The following is a 20,836-nucleotide window of genomic DNA, read 5'->3' on the forward strand; positions in this document are numbered from 1 at the left end:
CCGCCGCGGTCCTTACGAGGGAAAAAACGCGTCCGTAGATGGGTGAGGAGCGCTGCTGCGGAGGCTCGGGGCTGCGGCACGTTCCTGCGCACTGCGAGCCTAAGGGAGAGCCGCGGGATACCGAGCATCCTCAGCACCTGCCGGGGCTGAACCGGCTGCTCTCATTTCTTTCGCGTTTCTCGTGTTGACGAGTTGAAGGCACGCAGCCGCGCTGCGCGGCATCGTGGTGCTGCTCCGGGACGGAACGGCGCTGCCCCAGCAGCACGGATGCCCGCCCCGAGCTCTGCCCAAAGCCGCAAAACCCAGCCTAGCGTACGAGCACACCTCATCCCTTTCATTCTCCATCGGTGCTTTTCCCAATGTGACGGTGACGGCTTAGTTTCATACAGAGCGAGAGAGCCCTGCAGCTCCCCCTGCCCCCTTCTCGCTTCACCTTCGCAGCAGCGTGGGGGGAACAGCCGTGATACCGACACATAATGGCTCTTTCTGTCTTTGCACGTTTTGTCGAGCCATCTGGGTATATTCAGCTTGTAGTCAGTTTAAAACCAACCCCAAAGCCCACAGTTTACTTGCCTTTGGTAACTACAGGATACCGATATAACTTGCGGCCAAGCGGAAGGAGGTGGAAACCCCAAGGCTTTGTGTGGTTTTGGTGTTGCGACAGCAGGTTTGTTTCCTAAGCAAAAATCTCCAAAGAGACTGTTATTAGAGCTGTATGTTACAGCAAGTCCATATTACAGCACGCAGTGCCACGCAGCCCACGATGTGAGGAAAGGTACAACCCTGCTGCTGCTGCACGCCATATCCATGTGCAGGAGAAGATGCCCTTCTGCAAAGACATCCAGCTACAGCAATGGGGAAGGATTTATTATCGTAAGTCAGGTGTTTTGCCCAAAGATGACCTCAAAGAAGTAGGAGAGATGCTGTATCACAACTGTATCCCAGTTGTTGTTTGCTCGGTAAGGCAGGGTCCAGAAAACATTTTGCATTTCATCCCTATTTAGTTTTACGCATGATGAGCCAAGGGAAAACTGGAGAGAAAAGGAAAATTGAGCACAGTGAAGAGAATTTTTACAGTTTCTACAAGCCCTAGTGCTGTCGTTTCATGTGCATTTCAAACCCAAAATGCAACTGAAATATGTGCGACTGTATGGACTCAGAACACAGCTCTCATGTCCAGGGTGCATTGAAGTCAAGTATATAATTGTGTGTAATGTGTGCCTCTGTAAAACCCATGCAGAAGACGTACTCAAAACAACCTTGTCTTTTTCTCTTGCCACTTCCACAGGAAACTATGCCCCAGACGCCAATATTTTCCAGCATGCTTGGCTCCAGCTGTAGTGGACAAGTGCAGCCTGATATGGGAGAGAGATGCGTGGACCCCGTTTATCAGGATGGGAACATTGTTTCTGGATCATTGGAGGCCTTGATAGAGCGCCTGGTACCCACCATGGACTATTATCCAGATGTAAGTAGGCAATGAAGGGTTTGTTTTCTTCCTGTAGTTTTCCTAAGATAGCACCAGTCTGAATCCTAAACACAAGAAATTCTACTTCCATCCAAATCGTGATTAAGATGTAGACTAAGGAAGCATTTCTTTTGCTTGTAATACTCATTCACTAAATATGTTACTCAACAGGAATGCTCCTTTCTGCTTTTTAATAAGAACACCTGTTAGAAAGATAAAGCCGTGTGAACCCAAATGGGCGCCCTGAGAGCCAATTAAAAGCAGCATTAGCCACAATTTTCAGTCCCTCTAAGCTGCTTTACTTCTAATGCAGCCAAGATTAACGTCTAACCATCTCCTACCTAGGGAAGTGGACCAACTCTTTCAGCTGAAATCAGCTCTCGGGATTTTTTTTGTTTTGTTTTCCCCTTAATTTTCTATGCATCTCCTAGTTAGACCATCAGAAGAAAAAATAATAATAATAATACAATACATTGATTGTAATTTAAATGCTGTTTCTCTCGATACTTTTCTATGAGCAAGTGCTGTAACAACACTTTCGAGCCTAGAAATGATTTGGCAATGATTAGATGTCCTCACTGTAGCCCCTGAAATAAATGTTGCTGGTAACTCTAGGGCATGATGTAAGATTCTGAATGAGTGATATTACTAAGTGATCACACTATCACTTAAATGTCCCTTTGTACCCATCAGTGAAAGACATTATTTAAACAAACTGCCAAAAATCAGATTATATAGCATATATTCCATCCGAGCTGTGAAATGACAGAACTCAGAACCCAACTCTTTCTAGGACTGACAGAGTGACAGGAGTCTGCAGTCAGTGTTGACTGCTATGTTGAACTTAACTGTGGCAGAGCAGGCCATGCTAGCCTGTACCTCATGGAACATTTCTCTATCTCATCAGCATAGAACTTACTTAGTGAGCTTCTACAGTGGTCACAATAAAACCTCCTTAAGCTCTCACATACACACCACCCAGTTTCCAATCACTATACACAGTAAGTGCACCCCCCTTCTATATGAGACCCCCCCATGAGTTCAGTAGTACAAGCAGCAGAATTCCAAGCAATTATTAGTGAGAGATTAAAACAGGAGAAAATCAGGATGTCTTAATTTTCTCGTTCAATCCTAAACCCCTCATTTAATTATGCTTATGTACAATTGCACTAACTTCGATGGGTGCTAAGTACCAAACGCTCCCTAAGGCACAGAGAAATGTCCGTAGTTAGGCATTCCACTTGACTTTCCCTCCACCCCCAAATACGTGGTGTAGAAAGAAGGCAGAGCTCGAAGAGAAACACAAAATCCAGTATACCAGTGAAACAGCTCTAGGGTGCCAAAGGCAAACGTTCCAAGGAGTCAGCTCCAGCTCCTTTTATTTAAATACTAGTTAATGTAGTTACTTGCTGCTTGGATTTCTGGAATATCACTAAGTTTTTAAAGTAGCTGTTAATGTACATCCCTTATTGTAACATAGAATCTATATATAACACTACTACTCTGAAAATGGTTCCATAAAGCTAGCGTTACTTAAGGGATCTGTGAGTTATTTTGGAATGTTGTTGGTTTCCATGGTGCTCTCACATATCCCGTGCAAGGGAGCATCACAATCCACGTGAGCACAGAGCCCACCAGGAGGCTGCAGTTCAAATGGACAGGGAACTGACAGCTGAGTGATACAGCAGAAGCAATCGAGGGAACTCCTGGGACAGGGAGCCGGAAAATGCTATTAAAGCAAATTCATCTCCTATACAGCAGGACACATTCTTTTAGATAAATCAGATCACCCAATTTAGTTAAAAGGATTAATTTGACAGCAAGTGGATGAATAAGCTTTGAATGACAGAGATGGAACTGTATTTGAGTCATTTCCAAATGCAAGCTTTGGATTTCAATTCAGATTTCTGTTTATACTTAATTTCTTGCCCATTTCTATTTTTAGGGAAGTTAGAGTGATAGGCATTAGTGTCGAGGTGTTGCCAGAAGGGGGACTAATACCATTTGCTCAAGAGGAAGGTGTAAGCACTCCCAGCTTCATGTCTCTGGCTGCACACGCACAAAAGGACAGCAAGGTACCACCAGTTAACTTCCACCAAGAGAAGGTATTCAGTTCGTTAGCAGAGGTTACCTTTAGTTTCAGGGAAACACATTTATCGATTACTATACTGCTGCAAATTTCCAGATTAATACAGCTGAAAGCAATGCTTAGAAGGCACACAAAGCTGAAGATTGCAGTCACCTTCCAGATGGAAAGAAGGGGGTGGAGGAGAAAGCAAACAGTATCTTTCTGTTCTCGTTACAGAGCAAAACAAAAATGTATTTGCCATGTTGGCAGAACAAGAGACAGACGAGAAAGGACAGGAAAGATAAGGACCTACATTTGTATACTGCTCTTTTGAGGTTTGTTTGTGTAGAGGGACTTGCTCAGCACACAGGAAAATGTATACTTGTGAGACAGAGGAGTTCGAGAGGTTAGGAATGGAATGTATCAGTCTGCAACTCTTGTGCCCAAGCAAAAAACATTTTAAGAAAATATTTCACAAACATAAGACTGAGCAGTGAGCGCACAAAGGGATTTTTTTTCTTTTTTTCATTCCCCAGACAACAGCAGTACATTCTTGGGTCAGAGAGTAACAATTCCTCCTTTAGTCTTGCGTGCTTGCCTTTTTTTTAAATATAATTCAGCTCATCTCTTAGCAACAACTTTAGGCACTAAAGGAATCCGCCTTCTTTTTCTCTTGTAAAGCACAAGACCCTTTTTGTGGCAGCTAAGTTGTTCCAAATGCAGAAAGGAATTTTTTTTTTTTTGCCTTTTCTCTCAAATACCTGTCACTTTTATGGGGTAAGCAGAGCTTAACTTTCAGTCTCACAGCTTATGGAAGCATTTTCAATCAGTCCTTGTCAAAGCAGCCTGCTTCTTAGCTGAATTGCCTTCTCCAAACCGTCTTCACGTGCGAGGGACTGCCTGTGAGAAGGCGTGGGTCTTTACCCTGTTATAACACCTTGCTAATATATGAGGGCTGCTCTGAAAGTAATGCCTTCTATTTTATTATCTTGGCCCGCAACGCCAAAAACAGATGTTGGTGGTATGGCAGTAGTGGCTGAACCTTTCACCCAGTATTCCATTACATTTTGTTGCTGTGTGACAGATGGCAGCAGAGGGGCACTGACAGAACAGTGTCTGACATGGAAGCGCATATGAAGCAAAGGTGTGTTGTTAAATCCCTCTGCATGGAAAAAATGGCATCTGGTGACATTCCTGATGCTTGCTGAACTTGTCTCTCTATCAAATCGTGTCACTGAGTTCTTCATATCTGTTGTAGCTTCCATGGAAATAAATAAGAGGCATCACTTTTGGAATGGCCTACAGTGGAGTACAGGTGTAACAAATAATAGAAATCCTTGATCTAGAGAAGACATCTGACATTCATATTAAGTATTTGCTGTCCATTACAACCATATTCCTGATGATTGTGACCTGCTGCTAAGCTGCAATGCGTGGCTCAGTTCAGCCTCAATTTTCCTTATCGGACAGGAAGTGGTTATTAGCAGAGAGGCAGAGATGAGGCTCAGCCCTGCTCTAGGACATGTTTAAGTCATTTCTTACTTGCAGTTAACCCATTACCAGCATAAGCAACACTAGTATCAAAAAAGAAACAGAAAAGCAAGCTGAGGAATAAGAGCAGATCCTCGTGAATTGTAAGCCAGTGTGTCTTAATTGACCGTAGAAGAACAATTTAGTTTGCCAACGAACTGAGCCTAGTCCCAGCAGTGTGACTTGAAAAGTGGAGTGAAAGTACAGCAGATGGGTTCCAGAAGTATGATAATTTGTTTCTAAAACTTAGCAGTTCAGTGTGGTCTGGAAAAATACTGCACATGTCCAGTGCAGATGCCATGGATTAAGAGAGAAAGCAAGCCTTGAACGGAAAGCTGTGCTTTTATGGCCACGTATATCTTCCCATGTCTTTCCAATTCAGCACTTTTTTGGATGTCATACACAGCACTATCAGAGAGACCAAAGAGAGGTACAGGTCATCTAGGTCGCTCGTTTCTTACAGTGCAAAAACAGGGGAATGTTCTCTGAGCAGGGCTTTTTTGCAGTTACTCTGAACAAACACTATCCCACATCACACAGGCTTCCACCAAGAAGACCAACACTAGAATTAGTACAACAAGCAAAATTATATCTTTCCTTAAAAAAAAAAAAGATCCAGTTTATCAGAGCTAAGGTCACTGACGGGGCAGGGCAGCTTGCATTTCTGTTCCTTGCCACTTCAATGTATGGGCACATGGGGAAGAAATGAAAGTACACGAGTCCATAATTGTTTTTTCACCTCTTTCTTTCTTAAATGGAAAATAGGGTAAAAGCAAGAGCTGCTTCATGTTTCCAGAACAGACATTTTCACACAACAGCTGCTGTACCCAACAGCTAAATTCCTTTCTCAGATAGGCCAGACTCACAGTTCCAAGTTCAGGGATGCACTGATAGAAACAAGCACAGAAATTGGCTAAAAAGGAGCCAAGATAACCAGGTACAGATTATTCCCCCAAAACCAACAACACTACTCTCTCTTATGTTTTAATTCCCAATGGGGGTTGTATCAGTTTAAGGATCATTCTCACATACATCAGCATAAAAGGTTCTGATACGTCGTCCCCGTAAGATAAGTGTCTTGTTTTATGAATCATGTTAGCTCTTCAGCCTAATGTTCAAATCAGAATGCATATTTTAAACGCCTCTGCTGTATCACAGTCTGTTTCTTCATTAGCTTCCTCCACACGTTTGGGACAGAGCTAGATTTTCTAGAGATGTGTGCTTAATCTATTATATACTTCATGTACTCTCAGACTCTCAACACAATGACTTCTAGTTAACTTCATTTATTTTAAAAACAACAAAAAAAACCCACTCTTTTTTCCCCTCCCTTCTGATATATGGCATGTTTTTAGTGTTAGATTTATGCTGTAGGTAGAGAAGCTGAAACATTTTTCTTTAGTAGCAATTCCTTGTAGTTAGAGAGAAATCCTGTAGTCTTTTCTGGAGTCAGAGATACCACTGTTTATCTCTAAGTGTGCTCTAGAGATGACAAGCAGCAAAATTCAGTAGTTAATAGCACAGGTGCTATGTTTTAGACATCTGGCCAAGTTTCCTTGCCCAATCCAAGGTGGTTCACTGACTGTTGGTACACCTGGCTGCGGTCTGCCAAGTCACACTTCTAATAAACCATGGTGCAGATGGCAAAGCAACAGCATGCTCTGCAAATATTACATAGGATAAATGAAATCCGTAGTCAAGGAGATGCCCTACAATTTCCCAACTACAGATTTTGTCAGAAAGCTTCAATAGGAAGACAGAAAGTCCTTAGGAGATGCTGCTATTGTTACTCTAGCAATTACATCCAAATACAGAAGACAAGTTTGAAACACTGAAGCAAGATCAGGACATGAAGGCATTCATTCTCACTCAACAGGACTGCACAGAGTATGATTTGGAATATAATGCATTACAGCATTTAAAATGGAAATACAGAGGCAATTTCTAATGAGAAGTAACAACTGTTGACACTTCCTAGTGCTACTCATGCTGAAGAGAGTCTGAAACGGGCCCTATACTGATTAAGTCACAACCAAAACTGAATTATTGTCATACGGCCTCAATCTAAGATAAAGATTGTGTCAGTGATTGTGGGGAAAAAGGAAAAAACCATACATGAATAAATTATAGCTGTGGTTTGGAACGCACACAAAGCAGTTTTCTGTTGCTTGAAGAAGGGCAGTCACTTCCGAAGAAATCAAGAAATAACAGTATTTGTGTGACATGGACATCCTACACTGGATACATCTCATTTGTCTTTTTGGTGAGTGATGACTAGTTAGGCATATTACGTTTGGAATTCTGAAAACAACAGCAGCACCCTTGAAGCCTACTGTGAAGAAGAAATGCAGAGCTAGAAAACACGACCACATCTCTGAAAGAGGGAAAAATTACACAAAGCTTACATGACAGAAAGCTACATTCCTGTTTTATAGACTAGTTTTTGTTACAAGTCTCCAGGGAAGACAGATGGTTCTCACTGGTTATTCAAACTTGCTTTTTCCCCTCTCTCCTCCCACAGAGGACTTACATCTTCACTTTCCTGTTGAGCTCCCGAGTCTTCATTCACCCACATGAGCTCCTGGCTAAAGTGGGACAGATCTGCATTAAACAGAAGCAGCAGCTGGAAGCCGGGACCGAGGCAGAAAAGGTAAATGAACCATCATTATGTCCTGCGGCTGGCCGTGCTAGTGGCATTGATTTGCATTTATTTCCCACCCTTTCCTTTTCATTGTAAGGCGAGATAGATTGATAAAGAATAAATTGAAATCGTCATCAGCACGTATTACTGAATGTGCTTTTATAGAGCTTCTTGAAGCAACATGGCTTCTTTGAGAACTACAATGTAGGTTGTGTAGTAGCTCAGGTTGGAAATAATGCAACTTTGCTCCAGCATGCAGCACTGACCTGCAGCTTAGAGCAATGTGTATCTGCCACAAACCTGCCCAGCGAGTTGTTTGGGCTTTGGCCAAGCAAGGTCTGTCTGGAATCTCATTGCAGTCACCCCTGTCACGTTCTCAGAGTTGAGAGCTCTGCTGTAGCTGCGCTAAAAACCTGTTTTTGATGGAGCGTTACAAGTCAGTGTGATGGTAAATCAGGAAATTTCATCTGATGAAAATTAAGGGATGCAGTACTTAAAATAGTAGCTTATGCTCGCACATCTGATTACGCAGCTTTACCACAACTGATTAAACCCAACTGGGTCAGTTTATGATATGCACTTATATCCATTTAAGTCTCCCCATATGGAGAAAGTGCACTGAAGGACCTGACTAAAGATGAAGTACCAGAATAGTCCCAGCTGGGATGCAAATGTAAGTGACAGAAACAAGGATGAAATCAGCAAATACTTAAAGATCTGAACTGTTCAAATCCTGTGCTTATTTTAGATCCATTCTTCTACTATGAGAAATAATAAGCCCACTTTGCTGATTCTCAGCACATCGGTAGTCCCATTTCTTTTTCTCCTTGTAGCAGCAAGACTCCAAGTAGGGAGCATGAAAAGTAGCCCTTGAGGTTTGGCAACACAGAGTTTTTGACATCAGTACTGACCTAAGGGCTTCTCTCTCGCTTACTAATCCTGCTCTGCGGTCTCATGTTATATCACAACATTCCTCCACAGGAGAAAAAAAAAACACAAACCACTTAATGCAGATTGACTTTTATGCAGGTCAGTTACCTCATCCACTCATCAAGCAGCTGTGTAGCTATGTTGGTTATGGGGTCAGGGAGGACAGATGCAAGAACTATCATTCTGCATTCAGGACGTATAGTTCCCATCACCACTCCCAACAGGCTCACAGCTTACCACCCCAAACCTGGTACATTGTAAATGGCAGTGTTTCCGCAGCTCTGCCTAACTAAACAGCAGAGGTAGGAACTTGCAAGAGATTCTGCGACCATCTGAAACAAGGGGTAAAGCTGTCTACAGGAAAGTGAGGACAACTGACAGCTGTCTGTAGTTAGTATCAAAATATATCATCTGCAATTTAAAAATAAAGGATTACAAGATGCAACTTTTCTGTGAAAAATAATACACTTAAAAGTTTTAAAACCGAAACAGAAGCTGGGCAATAAGTCATAGAATCCTAGAATGGCTTGGGTTGAAAAGGACCACAATGACCATCCGGTTCCAACCCCCTGCTATGTGCAGGGTCACCAACCAGCAGCCCAGGCTGCCCAGAGCCACATCCAGCCTGGCCTTGAATGCCTCCAGGGATGGAGCATCCACAGCCTCCTTGGGCAGCCTGTTCCAGTGCCTCACCACCCTCTGTGTGAAAAACTTCCTCCCAATATCTAACCTAAACCTCCCCTGGCTCAGTTTAAAACCATTCCCCCTTGTCCTATCACTATCCACCCTCATAAACAGCCATTTTCCCTCCTGTTTACACACTCCCTTCAAGTACTGGAAAGCCACAGTGAGGTCTCCCTGAAACCTTCTCTTCTCCAAGCTGAACAAGCCCAGGTCCCTCAACCTTTCTTCACAGGAGAAGTGTTCCAGCCCTCTGATAACTTAAAGTAGTGTGATTGTGGCTTTTCAGCAAATGTATTAAGAAACATCATGGCTTCCACACTGACACAAAATAGCATTACATTCTAACAACAGGATGTGAAATAAAGCTGCTCATATTGCAAAACACCCACACTGTCAGACCTTCTGCTGGCAGTTTGGAAACAGTCCTACAGAAGAGCCAACAGCAAGGTGACAATAAAACACAAGGTTTGGAAGGCTGCCTTAATTTACATGCTTTTCTAGGTGCTTTTCCTGTTATGCCCTTGATTCCTTTCTACCCCCTTAGTATGAACTCTAGCCTTTTCCTGCTCACTAAACACAACATTACTGGAAAACACTACCTAAGATTTCTGACATCCCAATCAAATGACTCCTTTGCCGACCTCCACTGCAAGCACCTGTATGTTTTACAGGAAATAAAAAGCTCCTAGCATTTGCAAACATTTGCTTTAAAACAAATACAAGATCATTTTACATGCAGCATGGAAATTCTCAGCTCCAAGCCATTCTACTTATTCACTGTCATAACTCACTGGAGTATCATCAGCTACCAGCACCTTCTAATTAAGTGGCTCCACAGCAGGAAATGGCTGGCAGAAGTAGTTAAAGCAGCTCTGATCATGTCTGATAAGAGGTTTGCATAAACAAACTAAGAGAAGAAGCTGGCTGACTTGTTGCCCGGGTAGAGTGTGAGCTGGAGAAGTGGCCACGAGCCAGGCTTTGAGGTTAGGAACCACAGTGCTGATCATTTGTTTTTGACATCATCTGCTAACAGAGAAGTCCAGAAGAAAAACAGCTAAGAGAAAAGCGGATTAAAAAGAAAAATGGGATATCTTGGAGCCCTTCTGGACAAACATAAAAAGAAAGGGTTTCACAGTTTAAGATATCAATTATCATACACTTGTCACTATAGCTTTGGTCAAGTTAAATTTTATCCTTCCACGTCAGGCTGAACTCTCTAGAAGCATGTTAGAAATGAGAGAGACTCAAACAAGATGGTCACAGAAAACAAAAACCCTTGTACAATATTACTTGATGACCAAAGTACTTAACAGAAGTATTTTTCTTCTCAAAAAAACACTTCTGGGAGAAGTATTCCCCTAGATTTCAGAGAACTCAGGCCTTGCAAGGAACGGCTGACATCTAGAGCAGAGCAATAGAAGCAGTAGGTTTATTGCAAGCATGACAAAAAAAGAATGCACACTGTTGCCCACGTATCTGTGATTTCTATCTAGGTTACCACAGATCACAGGTGACAAGCCTGTCACGCTGCTTTGGGCTTCATTAGAATGCACCTGAAACTGGAATCTCATGTTTTGCTGAGCTACTGGCTTTTAGTGTTGCATTCAAAGTACATCTCCTTTCCACGAGCATTAAAAGCATCAGATAAAACAATAAGCCTTTTACACTTGTAATCCCAAAGAGAAATACTGCTTGCTATTGTCCTGCAAAGGATGCCTGGCTATCTGTTGCAAAGAAAGCAAATCACAGTGACTCCTGAGTGTGGGTACGTGCAATAGGAAGTCAGTGTTCACACAGAGCTGCTCACATCACAGCCAGAGGATTTGGGGATCTTTGTTCCCCCATCCTCCCATGTTCAATTCCAAAAGATAATAAATAATAACAATACCACCAAGAGGAATTTTGAAGCAGCTTTTGACAGTCAGTGCAGTAAGCATGTACGTCCTCTGTTAGCTCTGATGGAATGGAAGCACACTGGCTAGCTAATTAGTTATATCACAACAGAATTATTCATTCTTTTAATAATTATAGGCTCCATACATCCTCTAGTGAACAAGTATAACTTGTATTTTCCTCAAGGCAGATGACAATGGGAGTTTTGTGGACTGACAGCTATAATATAGAGCTCAGATTCTGTCTGGAAAGATGTTGAAGTTGGGTCCCACAGCAGCAGCACTAACAGAAACCAAACTTTGAGATCTGATCATTATATGATGTTTTCGGTCAGGAAGCTCCATTAGCTCTTGTAAAACATTGCCTATTGGTCTTAGAAGGCGTTTGATTGATTTCTTGTAGCGACACACACCTGCCAAAATCACCTTCTGTAACCCCTAAGTTGCTGACGAGGAACGCAACAAGGAAAAAATATTGCAGATAAGGAGAAGGAACTGCTGTGTAATGGAACATCAGTTTACACAAGCAGGGAGGTAAACAGATGAAAGCTTCCTCATTTTCCCCTCAGTGTATCACAAGTTGGGTGGAAAATAAATATAACTTGAACTAAGTTTTGATTCTTTTTATTTGCTAAGTCTTCTAGCATGCTCCCCCAGTTTTGCAAGAGCGCTCCTTCAGCTGGAGAGAGCAGCCTCAGTAAATCTACGCAACTTGCAAAACTGGTATCCAATTCAGGTCTAACTGATGAAAGTCTTTAGAATATTCACAAGTAACAGAAGAAATTAAAAAATGGCTGTCCTTCCCTGTTGTCATTGATACATTTTAGAGTAACAGCCAGTACTGATTTTCAAAGTCCATTTTTATTTGGATGTTGTGGAGAGAGCACAGGCACGCCTTTCCTACTGTTTTGATATACAGATTCATATGGAGGGTCTGATAAATTCTGTAGAACAGAAGTGTCTTCATGAACCTCTCTCACAAGCTATACCTGGTACATGCTGCATTAGGTATGCATTTGAAATGAAACACGAAGGTACTGCTGCCCCAGATGGCAGAAATCAAACTCCAGTCCCATTGGCTTTAATCAAATAAGATACTTAGACTATCCTGTCATCTTTCTGGCTCTATACAATTAACCTTGAAAATATCTTCAAAGCACTTGCTAAGAGACATGACCAAGCTATGCTGAAAGGGGGCTAAATCATACTGTTCAGGAGTATGGTTCAAGTTCAATGTGTTCTTTTTTCTCCCTTTCATTTGCTACAAGTGCAGAGTATCTTCAAGTGTGTCGAGATTTATGCAAGTCTTTATCAGGTTCTGCTGTCAGAAAGGTCTATGGTCATTTAATTAACTCAGTGTTTCTGTCTAGGCAAAGCTGAAGTCCTTCGCTGCCAAAATCATCCAGCTCCTGAAGGAATGGACTGAAACTTTCCCCTACGATTTCCAAGATGAAAAATCCATGAAGGAGTTGAAGGAGATTGCTCACAGGATCACCCAGTGTGATGAGGTAGGGGTGAAGGGGCAGGAGAAAAAACGTTAAGTTGGGAAACAGTATTTGTGTCAACCTTTACACGTAGTTCATCACATCACAAACTGTTGGTCCTACGCACAGGGTTTTCTGAATGGACTGCAGCAGCAGCTGCTAGGCTGCCGGTAGCTGCAGGACAAGGGCTGAGTAATGAAGTTAATGGTCCATTAGCAGGAACTACGTATAATCACCACGCGTCACAACGATATGAAAAACGATGCAGAAGGAGAAAGGAAAGAACAATGATGCTAATGGCACGATGTAGTTAACTTGCATACTGAATTACATGCCATCCTTCGTAGCTTTGCTACTGCTCTGCATCCAGGTCCCACAAAAATATCAACTAGTTTGTAGAAGCATTGAATGGCTTTGGTTGGGAGACTTTAAAGATGATGTAGTTCCAACCCTCTGCCATGGGCAGGCATTGGATCAGAGGGTCCAGAGCCCCATCCAGCCTGGCACTGAACACCTCCAGGGATGGGGCATCCAAAACTTTTCCAAGCAACCTGTTCCAGCACCTCACCACCTGAGATAGGTCAGTGTCCTCCAGCTCAAGAAGATGCTTATGAGGGACTTCTAGAGTGCCACGCACAGTATTTTCACAAAGGATGACAGTATTTTCACAGAGGATGTTCTCTGAGCTCTGCTAGCCTGCCAGTCACCAATCCTAACAGGTCTGAGTTTACAGTCTAGGGGAGGGGGAAGAAAGAAGGAGAAACAAAAGCGCCCTAGAACTCCCAAGAAGGGCAAGGGAATCATCTGTAATGTGTTTGTGTGAACACAAAGGGTTACTTTGCAGAAGTTTCTCCTTCTTTTGAAGCCCCAAACTTCAAGATACTCTTGAGAACAATTAGGAGGAAGTGGGAAGACAATTGTATTGTAAGCTGTTTTTGTTGATTCAAGCACAGAGAAAATGAAGAGCAACAGGTTTTTCAGCACTGTGTGAATCAGCGATAGGGCAGTGACAGGCATTACCAGGTTGTCAAAAGGAAATATGTCAGTTGTGTTGCATCAGCAAAATTGTTTACCTGGCTGCTGCTAAATGTCACTGCCTTAGTAAGAAGAGAAAAGCAGATAGGATTATATGATGCCTTCTATTCCCTCAGTAAACAGGACAGAGAGGTGTACCTTGGCAGACATGCAACTGTGAGAGGGAACTTGGCAAAACAGCAATTGTTGAGCATGTATATCTTGGTATTTTATTCGTCCACCATTTTAAACTAGAAAAATGTTGTGACCTTTCCTTCTTCTCCCCTTTCCTCTCACTTTTATGTATGAATAAATTCTCGCTCAGGAGAAAACACCTCAGAATGGCTCAGCACTCTGGTGTCTGTAGCTCCTGGGATGATGTTCATTAATTACAGCATCATATTATTTATCCCCTTCACAAAGCTGCAAGTCATCAGGAAAGAGCTATGCACTTTTGTCTTCTAGGAGACAGAATGTGATACTGACAAAATAAAGCAGCTCTTGCTCTCAGTATTCGTTGCCTCACTCCTGTTCTAAGAAACTACCCGTACTGTGCTTCAGCAAGGAATTATGGTAATGATTCAGGTTTATTTTTTAAGTTACTGTATTATAAAGGTTTTCCAAATCCCTGTAGAGCACTATTCTCACATAGATGATAGCAGAATAAAACAAGAATTGACACACAGCAGTCACGCTCATCCTCGTAATACAAGGCTGTGTATCAGTTAGGCACAGGACTGTTGGAACACAGACATGCACAAGTTATTTTCAACACACTGGCACTGGAAATTAAACTCCAGGTCACACCTGCTCAGACCAGCTGAAACTTTCAGCTTTATTTTCTGAAGTTATAAGAAAATTTAGGGTAAGACCAGGAAAAGAAAGAAACAGCCAAAACTCTCTAAGAGCTTTGGTCTAAATGTTAGGATATGACAAATTCCCAGTAGCTTAAGTAACCCATAGTTTTTAACATCACTGCAGTTTCCTCATACGTTTACACCCAGTATATACTTGAATTTCACCTGCCTGCAGATTTGATTCCATACAATCCAAAGCCAGAGGGTTTTCCTTCTCATAGAGGCATGGCAAGTCAGGCACAGCAGCTGAGGTCAAGTGATTTCAACAGAAAGCTCAGGATAGTGGAGAGCAGAATTAGCTCTCTATTTTAGTCCCCCTACCATGTTCCCTCGGCATTTCTAAGCACTTGTAGCACAATATCCAAAATGGCTCCAGCCAGCTGCTGTTCAGCGGTAATCCAGTTGCTCATCAAGATGAGCTACGCCGCTTCCAGCTTTTCATTTTATTCCACTTGGGAGTTGGATTATTGCCTTGTAAAGCAACATTCTGACACTATTATTGCTTCATTATAGCATGCAATATACAAGTATTTGGTAGCCATCTTCTCTCACATCTGCTACATAATTTCCATTATCTCTGCACATTAGTGGCTTTCTGAACCATCACAGTCATTGCAGCTCTTTCTAGTGCATCCAGTTGACTGGCAGAAACCAATACAGCGTATTGTAAGCTAAGATCTCAACTTGTGGCTAATTTCAAGAGAAAAAATTTGCACAAAAGCAGGAGAACAATAGCGTAATGGAAAGGAAAAGGACTGGTAAGAATTAGTTTTTCCAACAACAGAGAGTGCAAGGTTAGAGAACTCAAGTCATTTGAAGTGGCAACAGGAGGGACAGAGAAGTACAAACGCAATTAAGGTTAGCTCCTTGGAGTTGACCTCAGAAGGAAATGTCTGTAAGACACAAAGAGTCCGCTGCAAAAATAATTTAGTTGTTTTAGTTATCAAACAGAACAAAACCTGACTGGGTGGATTATATATTTTTTGCTTTACCAATCTAAGAGTTGGATACATAAGGACTTAAAACCTGCACAGAGCATTTTAAATTATCAAAGAACGTGGATACTGTGCTCCTGCCTAGATCTGTGGAGGGTTTAATTGTTCAAATTCACACTGGGGATATTTTAGGGCTATATTTCTGGATGTGATATGCGTTCCCTGGATTCTACATGAGCTAAGTGGACTTGATCATCGGGGGGTCTGATCAGAATGGGAAGGCTTTTCATCACTTAAATCCTAGAATGGCCTGAGTTGAAAAGGCCCACAGTGGTCATCCAGTTCCAACCTCCTGCTGCGTGCAGGTCACCAACCAGCAGACCAGGCTGCCCAGAGCCACATCCAGCCTGGCCTTGAATGCCTGCAGGGATGGGGCATCCACAGCCTCCTTGGGCAACCTGTTCCACTGCCTCACTACCCTCTGTGTGAAAAAACTTCCTCCTGATATCCAACCTAAACCTCCCCGTCTCAGTTTAAAACCATTCCCCCTTGTCCTATTCCCTGTCCACCCTCATAAACAGCTGTTCCAGCTCCTGTTTATATGCTCCCTAAGCATAGAAATGTATGCAAAAGTTACATAGTATAAGAAGTTGTGTCTGGCTTTTTCATAGGAAAATGGCACGGTGAAAAAGATCATTAGCCAGATGACACAGAATCTCCTGATGGCTCTCTCTGCACGGAGCCAGTACCAGGAAATAAAAGAGAAATTCCGGCAACCTGCTATGGACAAAGGCACCATCCTCAAAACCAAACCACAGTCTACTCAAAAGGACATTCTGAGTGTGTGCTGTGACCCTCTGATCTTGGCACAACAGCTAACCCATATTGAACTGGTGAGACATCAGTTTGTGTGAATTGTTTTCCATTTATTAAGTATTTTTCTACTCACTGTATTTTGCTGCAGGGTTCAGTGAAAGCCTCCAATGCATTCATTAAATAATATACCAAGTGATGAACGAGAACATCTAGATAACTCCCACATAAACACTTTATATTTATGAGTAAAGAAAGCTTAAAGAAGATTAAAGTTATAAAACTGCCTAATAACTTAGGTCTTATTGGTGCACTGAACTCTGTCTGCCTGTACAATGACAATCTCTAATCTTTCTGACTCAGGAACGGGTGAGCAACATTTACCCAGAGGATCTGATGCAGATTGTCAGCCACATGGACTCTCTGGATAATCACAAGGTACAGGAAGGGGTACAGGGAGAAACAGAAATAAAGACTGATCAGGATTCCAGTATGCTTTGTGCATGAAGGGTTTCCATTTTCTAACCTTCTTTAAGCTCATGCCTTAAACAAAATCCAATAAGATTTTGAACAAGACAGGAAGCATATCCCTTAGTATACCGACTTCATCACAATAAAGATTAATAAATACATGGTCTTTTCTCTTACAGTGCCGAGGCGATGTTACCAAAACCTATAATTTGGAGGCCTATGACAACTGGTTCAACTGTCTTAGCATGCTGGTGGCTACTGAGATTTGCAGGGTAGGTATGAGCAGAAGATAAGATCGAAAAATAATCCTGCCCTTAAGCACAAGTGGTAGGTAGTGGTCTAACAGAGATTTAAACAGAAGCAATCTAATTACAGATAATTGCATCATTCAAGCATTAAATTATTTACATGCTTCTGTTTAAGAGCAGAAGATTAAGAGTTCACAGATATATTTGCCTTTGCAAGTTCTCCAGTTTTGGGTAGTTCCCATAGTAACAGTCATGTAGCAAGATGGAAGTTGCACGGAGTTTGAGTTGGAAGTTTAAAATTTTTATGTATATATTTTCAAATGCATGCGTGAATTTCTAAGATATGCATCTATACAGAATTTAAGAGGGAAAGAATATCAAGACGTGGCCATTATTCCTCTTCACATCCAAGCTACACGCCCTGTTCTTAAGCCTGTCTGCTGCTGCCTCCTGAGGTTTAAGCGTTTTAACATAGATTCTTCTGATAGCAACTTGATGTTGTGCCCCTATCCCAGAAACGGGAAGCAGCTGAGAGGTGTCCAGCCTGTTCATACAAGTTCACTAAGACATTGAACTGAATTACTCTCTTCCAAAACCGGGCAAATATTTTATTAAAAAAAAACATCTTAATAAAATATCCTCAGGCCTACATACTCAGCTTGCTTAACTAGATAAAGCCTCAAAGTCTCTCTTCAATCAGCTTGTAATAATGCCTTCAACCAAAAATGCTAACCAAAATTCAGACCACCCCTTCCCTCTTAACAGATCTTGATTTTTCCAGGTTGTAAAGAAAAAGCAGCGTACAAGAATGGTGGAATTTTTCATTGATGTGGCAAGAGAGTGCTTCAACATTGGAAACTTCAACTCAATGATGGCTATTATCTGTAAGTAACACAGATGACAAAAGGCACTACATTTTGCAACCCAACTGGCAAGACCACGCTTATACTTGCCATAAGCTAGCTGACCACACCAGCCCTTCTACAGGCACAGTATGCATCAGTGACAGAGGAATGCTTGTGTGTGGTGGTAGGGTACCTACATCTTCTGTTTGTCAAGCTGAACCGCCTTCTAAAGTATAAGCAAGGTGCTGCCATAGAAGTACGTATTAACCCTATATTCCTTCAACTCTGTTTGTTTGTTTTGTCTCTTTTCTCCCCATTTAGCTGGCATGAACTTGAGTCCTGTGGCACGGTTAAAGAAAACTTGGTCCAAGGTCAAAACTGCCAAATTCGACGTGTTAGAGGTATGTGTGAAGTTCAGACTTGATTTAGAAATCCGTCAGATAGTAATTTCACAGTGATGATCTGGATTAAATCAAGTCAGAGATCACAGAAGCACCTCTGCCAGTGGTCACCTGTATATAAACATCAGGGAGAGCATTTCCTGAATTCCAAAACTTTTGCTTAACTGCAAAAAAAGAGCTAATGTAAGTTTTCTGTTGGCTATCATATCTTCTGCAGGCTATCTATCAGACCTTTACCCCCCCCAGCATCAAAGTACCTTGCATTCTTCATGCAAGTGAAGGCTTTTTCGCATCCCGTAAAACCGATTAGAGTACTCCATCTAGTGGCCTGAATCTGAATCAAAACGAAATTTCATTGCAATCGTTACATTGATGACAGCAAGTTGAAATAATTGCCCCTTCTTACCCCCCAGTAGTCATTTATTATTTCCTTTCATCTTTATGTTAGCAATGGATTGAAAGCACAGAGTAAAACGATTATGTAACCCTCCTTTCAAACAAGACAGGAATTAGGAAACAAAACCTGTGAATCCAGGGAAATTCCTTACAGAGAGAGTGGTGAAGAGCTGGAACAGCTCCATCCCTGGAGGTGTTCAAGACCAGGTTGGATGGGGCCCTGGGCAGCCTGGTCTGGTATTAAATGGGGAGGTTGGTGGCCCTGCATGTAGCAGGGGATTGGAGCTTGATGATGCTTGAGGTCCCTTCCAACCCAGGCCATTCTGTGATTTCTGCGATAATCCAGACCTGATTACAACATAAGGTACTCTGTTTTAGAAGATTAAAAAGGTACCCAGTGAAACCATGCAGCATGTACTCCGATAAGATCAGGGTTGGGTGTTGTTTTTTGTTTTTTTTTTTCAAATAATATTTAAGTCATTTTATGACATGACTTCCTTTCCCTCCATAAAAACAGCATCACATGGATCCATCCAGCAACTTCTGCAATTACCGCACGGCCCTGCAAGGAGCAGCACAGCGATCTCAGACTGCCAACAGCAATCGAGAGAAAATAGTCATCCCAGTTTTCAACCTGTTTATTAAAGATATCTACTTCCTGCACAAAATACATACAAACCGCTTACCCAATGGGCAGATAAACTTCAAGGTAGGGTTTGCTTTTATAAGATCCGTAACGCTTAGGCAAACGCTGTGCATTACATTTTCAAGTGTCAGGTGTTTAAGTCATCCCAGCATTGCTATCAACTAGACTAAACGATACCATCATCCAGGGGAAGGGATATTAAGGTCTCAATACCAAGTTTCTTTGAAAGCCCAGTGATTGCAGTTGCTACATTTGTATTTTGCGTCCAGCAGAACCACACACAGCTGCATATGTAGAAGAGAATCCACAGGACTGCTGGCATTTAGTTGCCTTCAGTTAAGAGGTCGGGTTTTAAAACAGAGTAAAACAGAGATCAGCTTCTGTTAGTGTTAGATAAAATGAGACAAGCACACTGCAAACCAGGAAATGCATGAATACAAAAGGGGGTGAAATAATATTTGTAACAAAAGAATGCATAAATGAAGAGGGAGAAGAAAATAAGAATTTTGAAGCCAAATGTTAAGAAGTTAATCAATTAAAAACTGAACTTAAGTCATCTTATCTTAGCCAACTGAGAAGAGAGATCTCTTCAAGGAAGGTTACACTCGTACAAGTTTTAAAATTAAATAAAAAAATGCAAAGGCAAACACAAGAAAATTGTTTGGAACAGTAAACATTTGTCACTCCCCAGCCGTGCTCCTGGAATACGTTCTGAGCCCCAAACTCTGAAAGCTATGTAAAGGTCACAGTACAGAGAAATTTCCTCTTAACGCTCAGCTGCTACAAATGTAATATGAAAGAATAACAAGGAAAGAGGTGGAATAAAGCATAGTAAAAGCAGAAACATGAATGAGAATGAGACAGAGGCTCTGAAGTTATAGAGAGGAATCAGTATTTGAAGGAAAAGTGATTGTAAAGTTCTTTAAATTACCTCATGCAGAAATTCTGGGAAATTTCAAGACAGATTCACGATTTCCTGACATGGAAGCAGGTCGAGTGTCCTTTTGAAAAGGACAAGAAGATCCAGAGTTATCTACTCACTGCACCCATTTACAGTGAAGAAGGTAAAAACCCTTACTGAACATTATATAGTCTTCTTACTTGAAGTACAGAGTAAACAGTTACTATGCAAGAACAATATTTCATAAGCATGTATTACCAGTTCCACGCTGGCTCCTGATAGGAGTAGACCTCGCTGGTAAAGGCTTAAGTTACACCTGTTGTATGAATTATATTATGTTGGTTTCATTTAAAGAATCCAATGGTTCTTTTCTTATTTGCCAGCTCTGTTTATTGCATCTTTTGAAAGTGAAGGTCCAGAAAACCACATGGAAAAAGACAGCTGGAAAACACTCAGGTAAGAAGCTTCCTCAGCATGAGATTTTTGCAGACGTACACATGCTCATGAACTCTTCATAAGCACTTTTGCATATTCAACTCAACCGTATCTGCAGCTTGAGAATATTAAAAAAACAGGTACAAAAGAGTCAGCTTCTTCCCTCCTGCTTGCATG

The 20,836-nt window shown here is 41.8% G+C and overlaps 1 protein-coding gene across 2 annotated transcripts in view; it reads left to right on the forward strand.

Moving 5' to 3' along the window:
• Window positions 1–20,836, forward strand: part of RASGEF1A (RasGEF domain family member 1A) — a 44,759-nt gene that overhangs the window by 20,537 nt on the left and 3,386 nt on the right. For both annotated transcript variants that reach the window (XM_010714124.3, XM_010714125.3), the window contains exons 2-12: window positions 1,289–1,468; window positions 7,588–7,716; window positions 12,584–12,721; window positions 16,175–16,396; window positions 16,680–16,754; window positions 16,967–17,059; window positions 17,817–17,919; window positions 18,202–18,281; window positions 19,195–19,386; window positions 20,264–20,387; window positions 20,608–20,680. In XM_010714124.3, the coding sequence (XP_010712426.1) occupies window positions 1,289–1,468; window positions 7,588–7,716; window positions 12,584–12,721; window positions 16,175–16,396; window positions 16,680–16,754; window positions 16,967–17,059; window positions 17,817–17,919; window positions 18,202–18,281; window positions 19,195–19,386; window positions 20,264–20,387; window positions 20,608–20,680 (1,409 nt within the window). The remainder of the gene's footprint in view (window positions 1–1,288; window positions 1,469–7,587; window positions 7,717–12,583; window positions 12,722–16,174; window positions 16,397–16,679; window positions 16,755–16,966; window positions 17,060–17,816; window positions 17,920–18,201; window positions 18,282–19,194; window positions 19,387–20,263; window positions 20,388–20,607; window positions 20,681–20,836) is intronic.

The sequence above is a fragment of the Meleagris gallopavo genome, chromosome 8, assembly GCF_000146605.3.
Source record: "Meleagris gallopavo isolate NT-WF06-2002-E0010 breed Aviagen turkey brand Nicholas breeding stock chromosome 8, Turkey_5.1, whole genome shotgun sequence".
Taxonomy (NCBI): domain Eukaryota; kingdom Metazoa; phylum Chordata; class Aves; order Galliformes; family Phasianidae; genus Meleagris; species Meleagris gallopavo.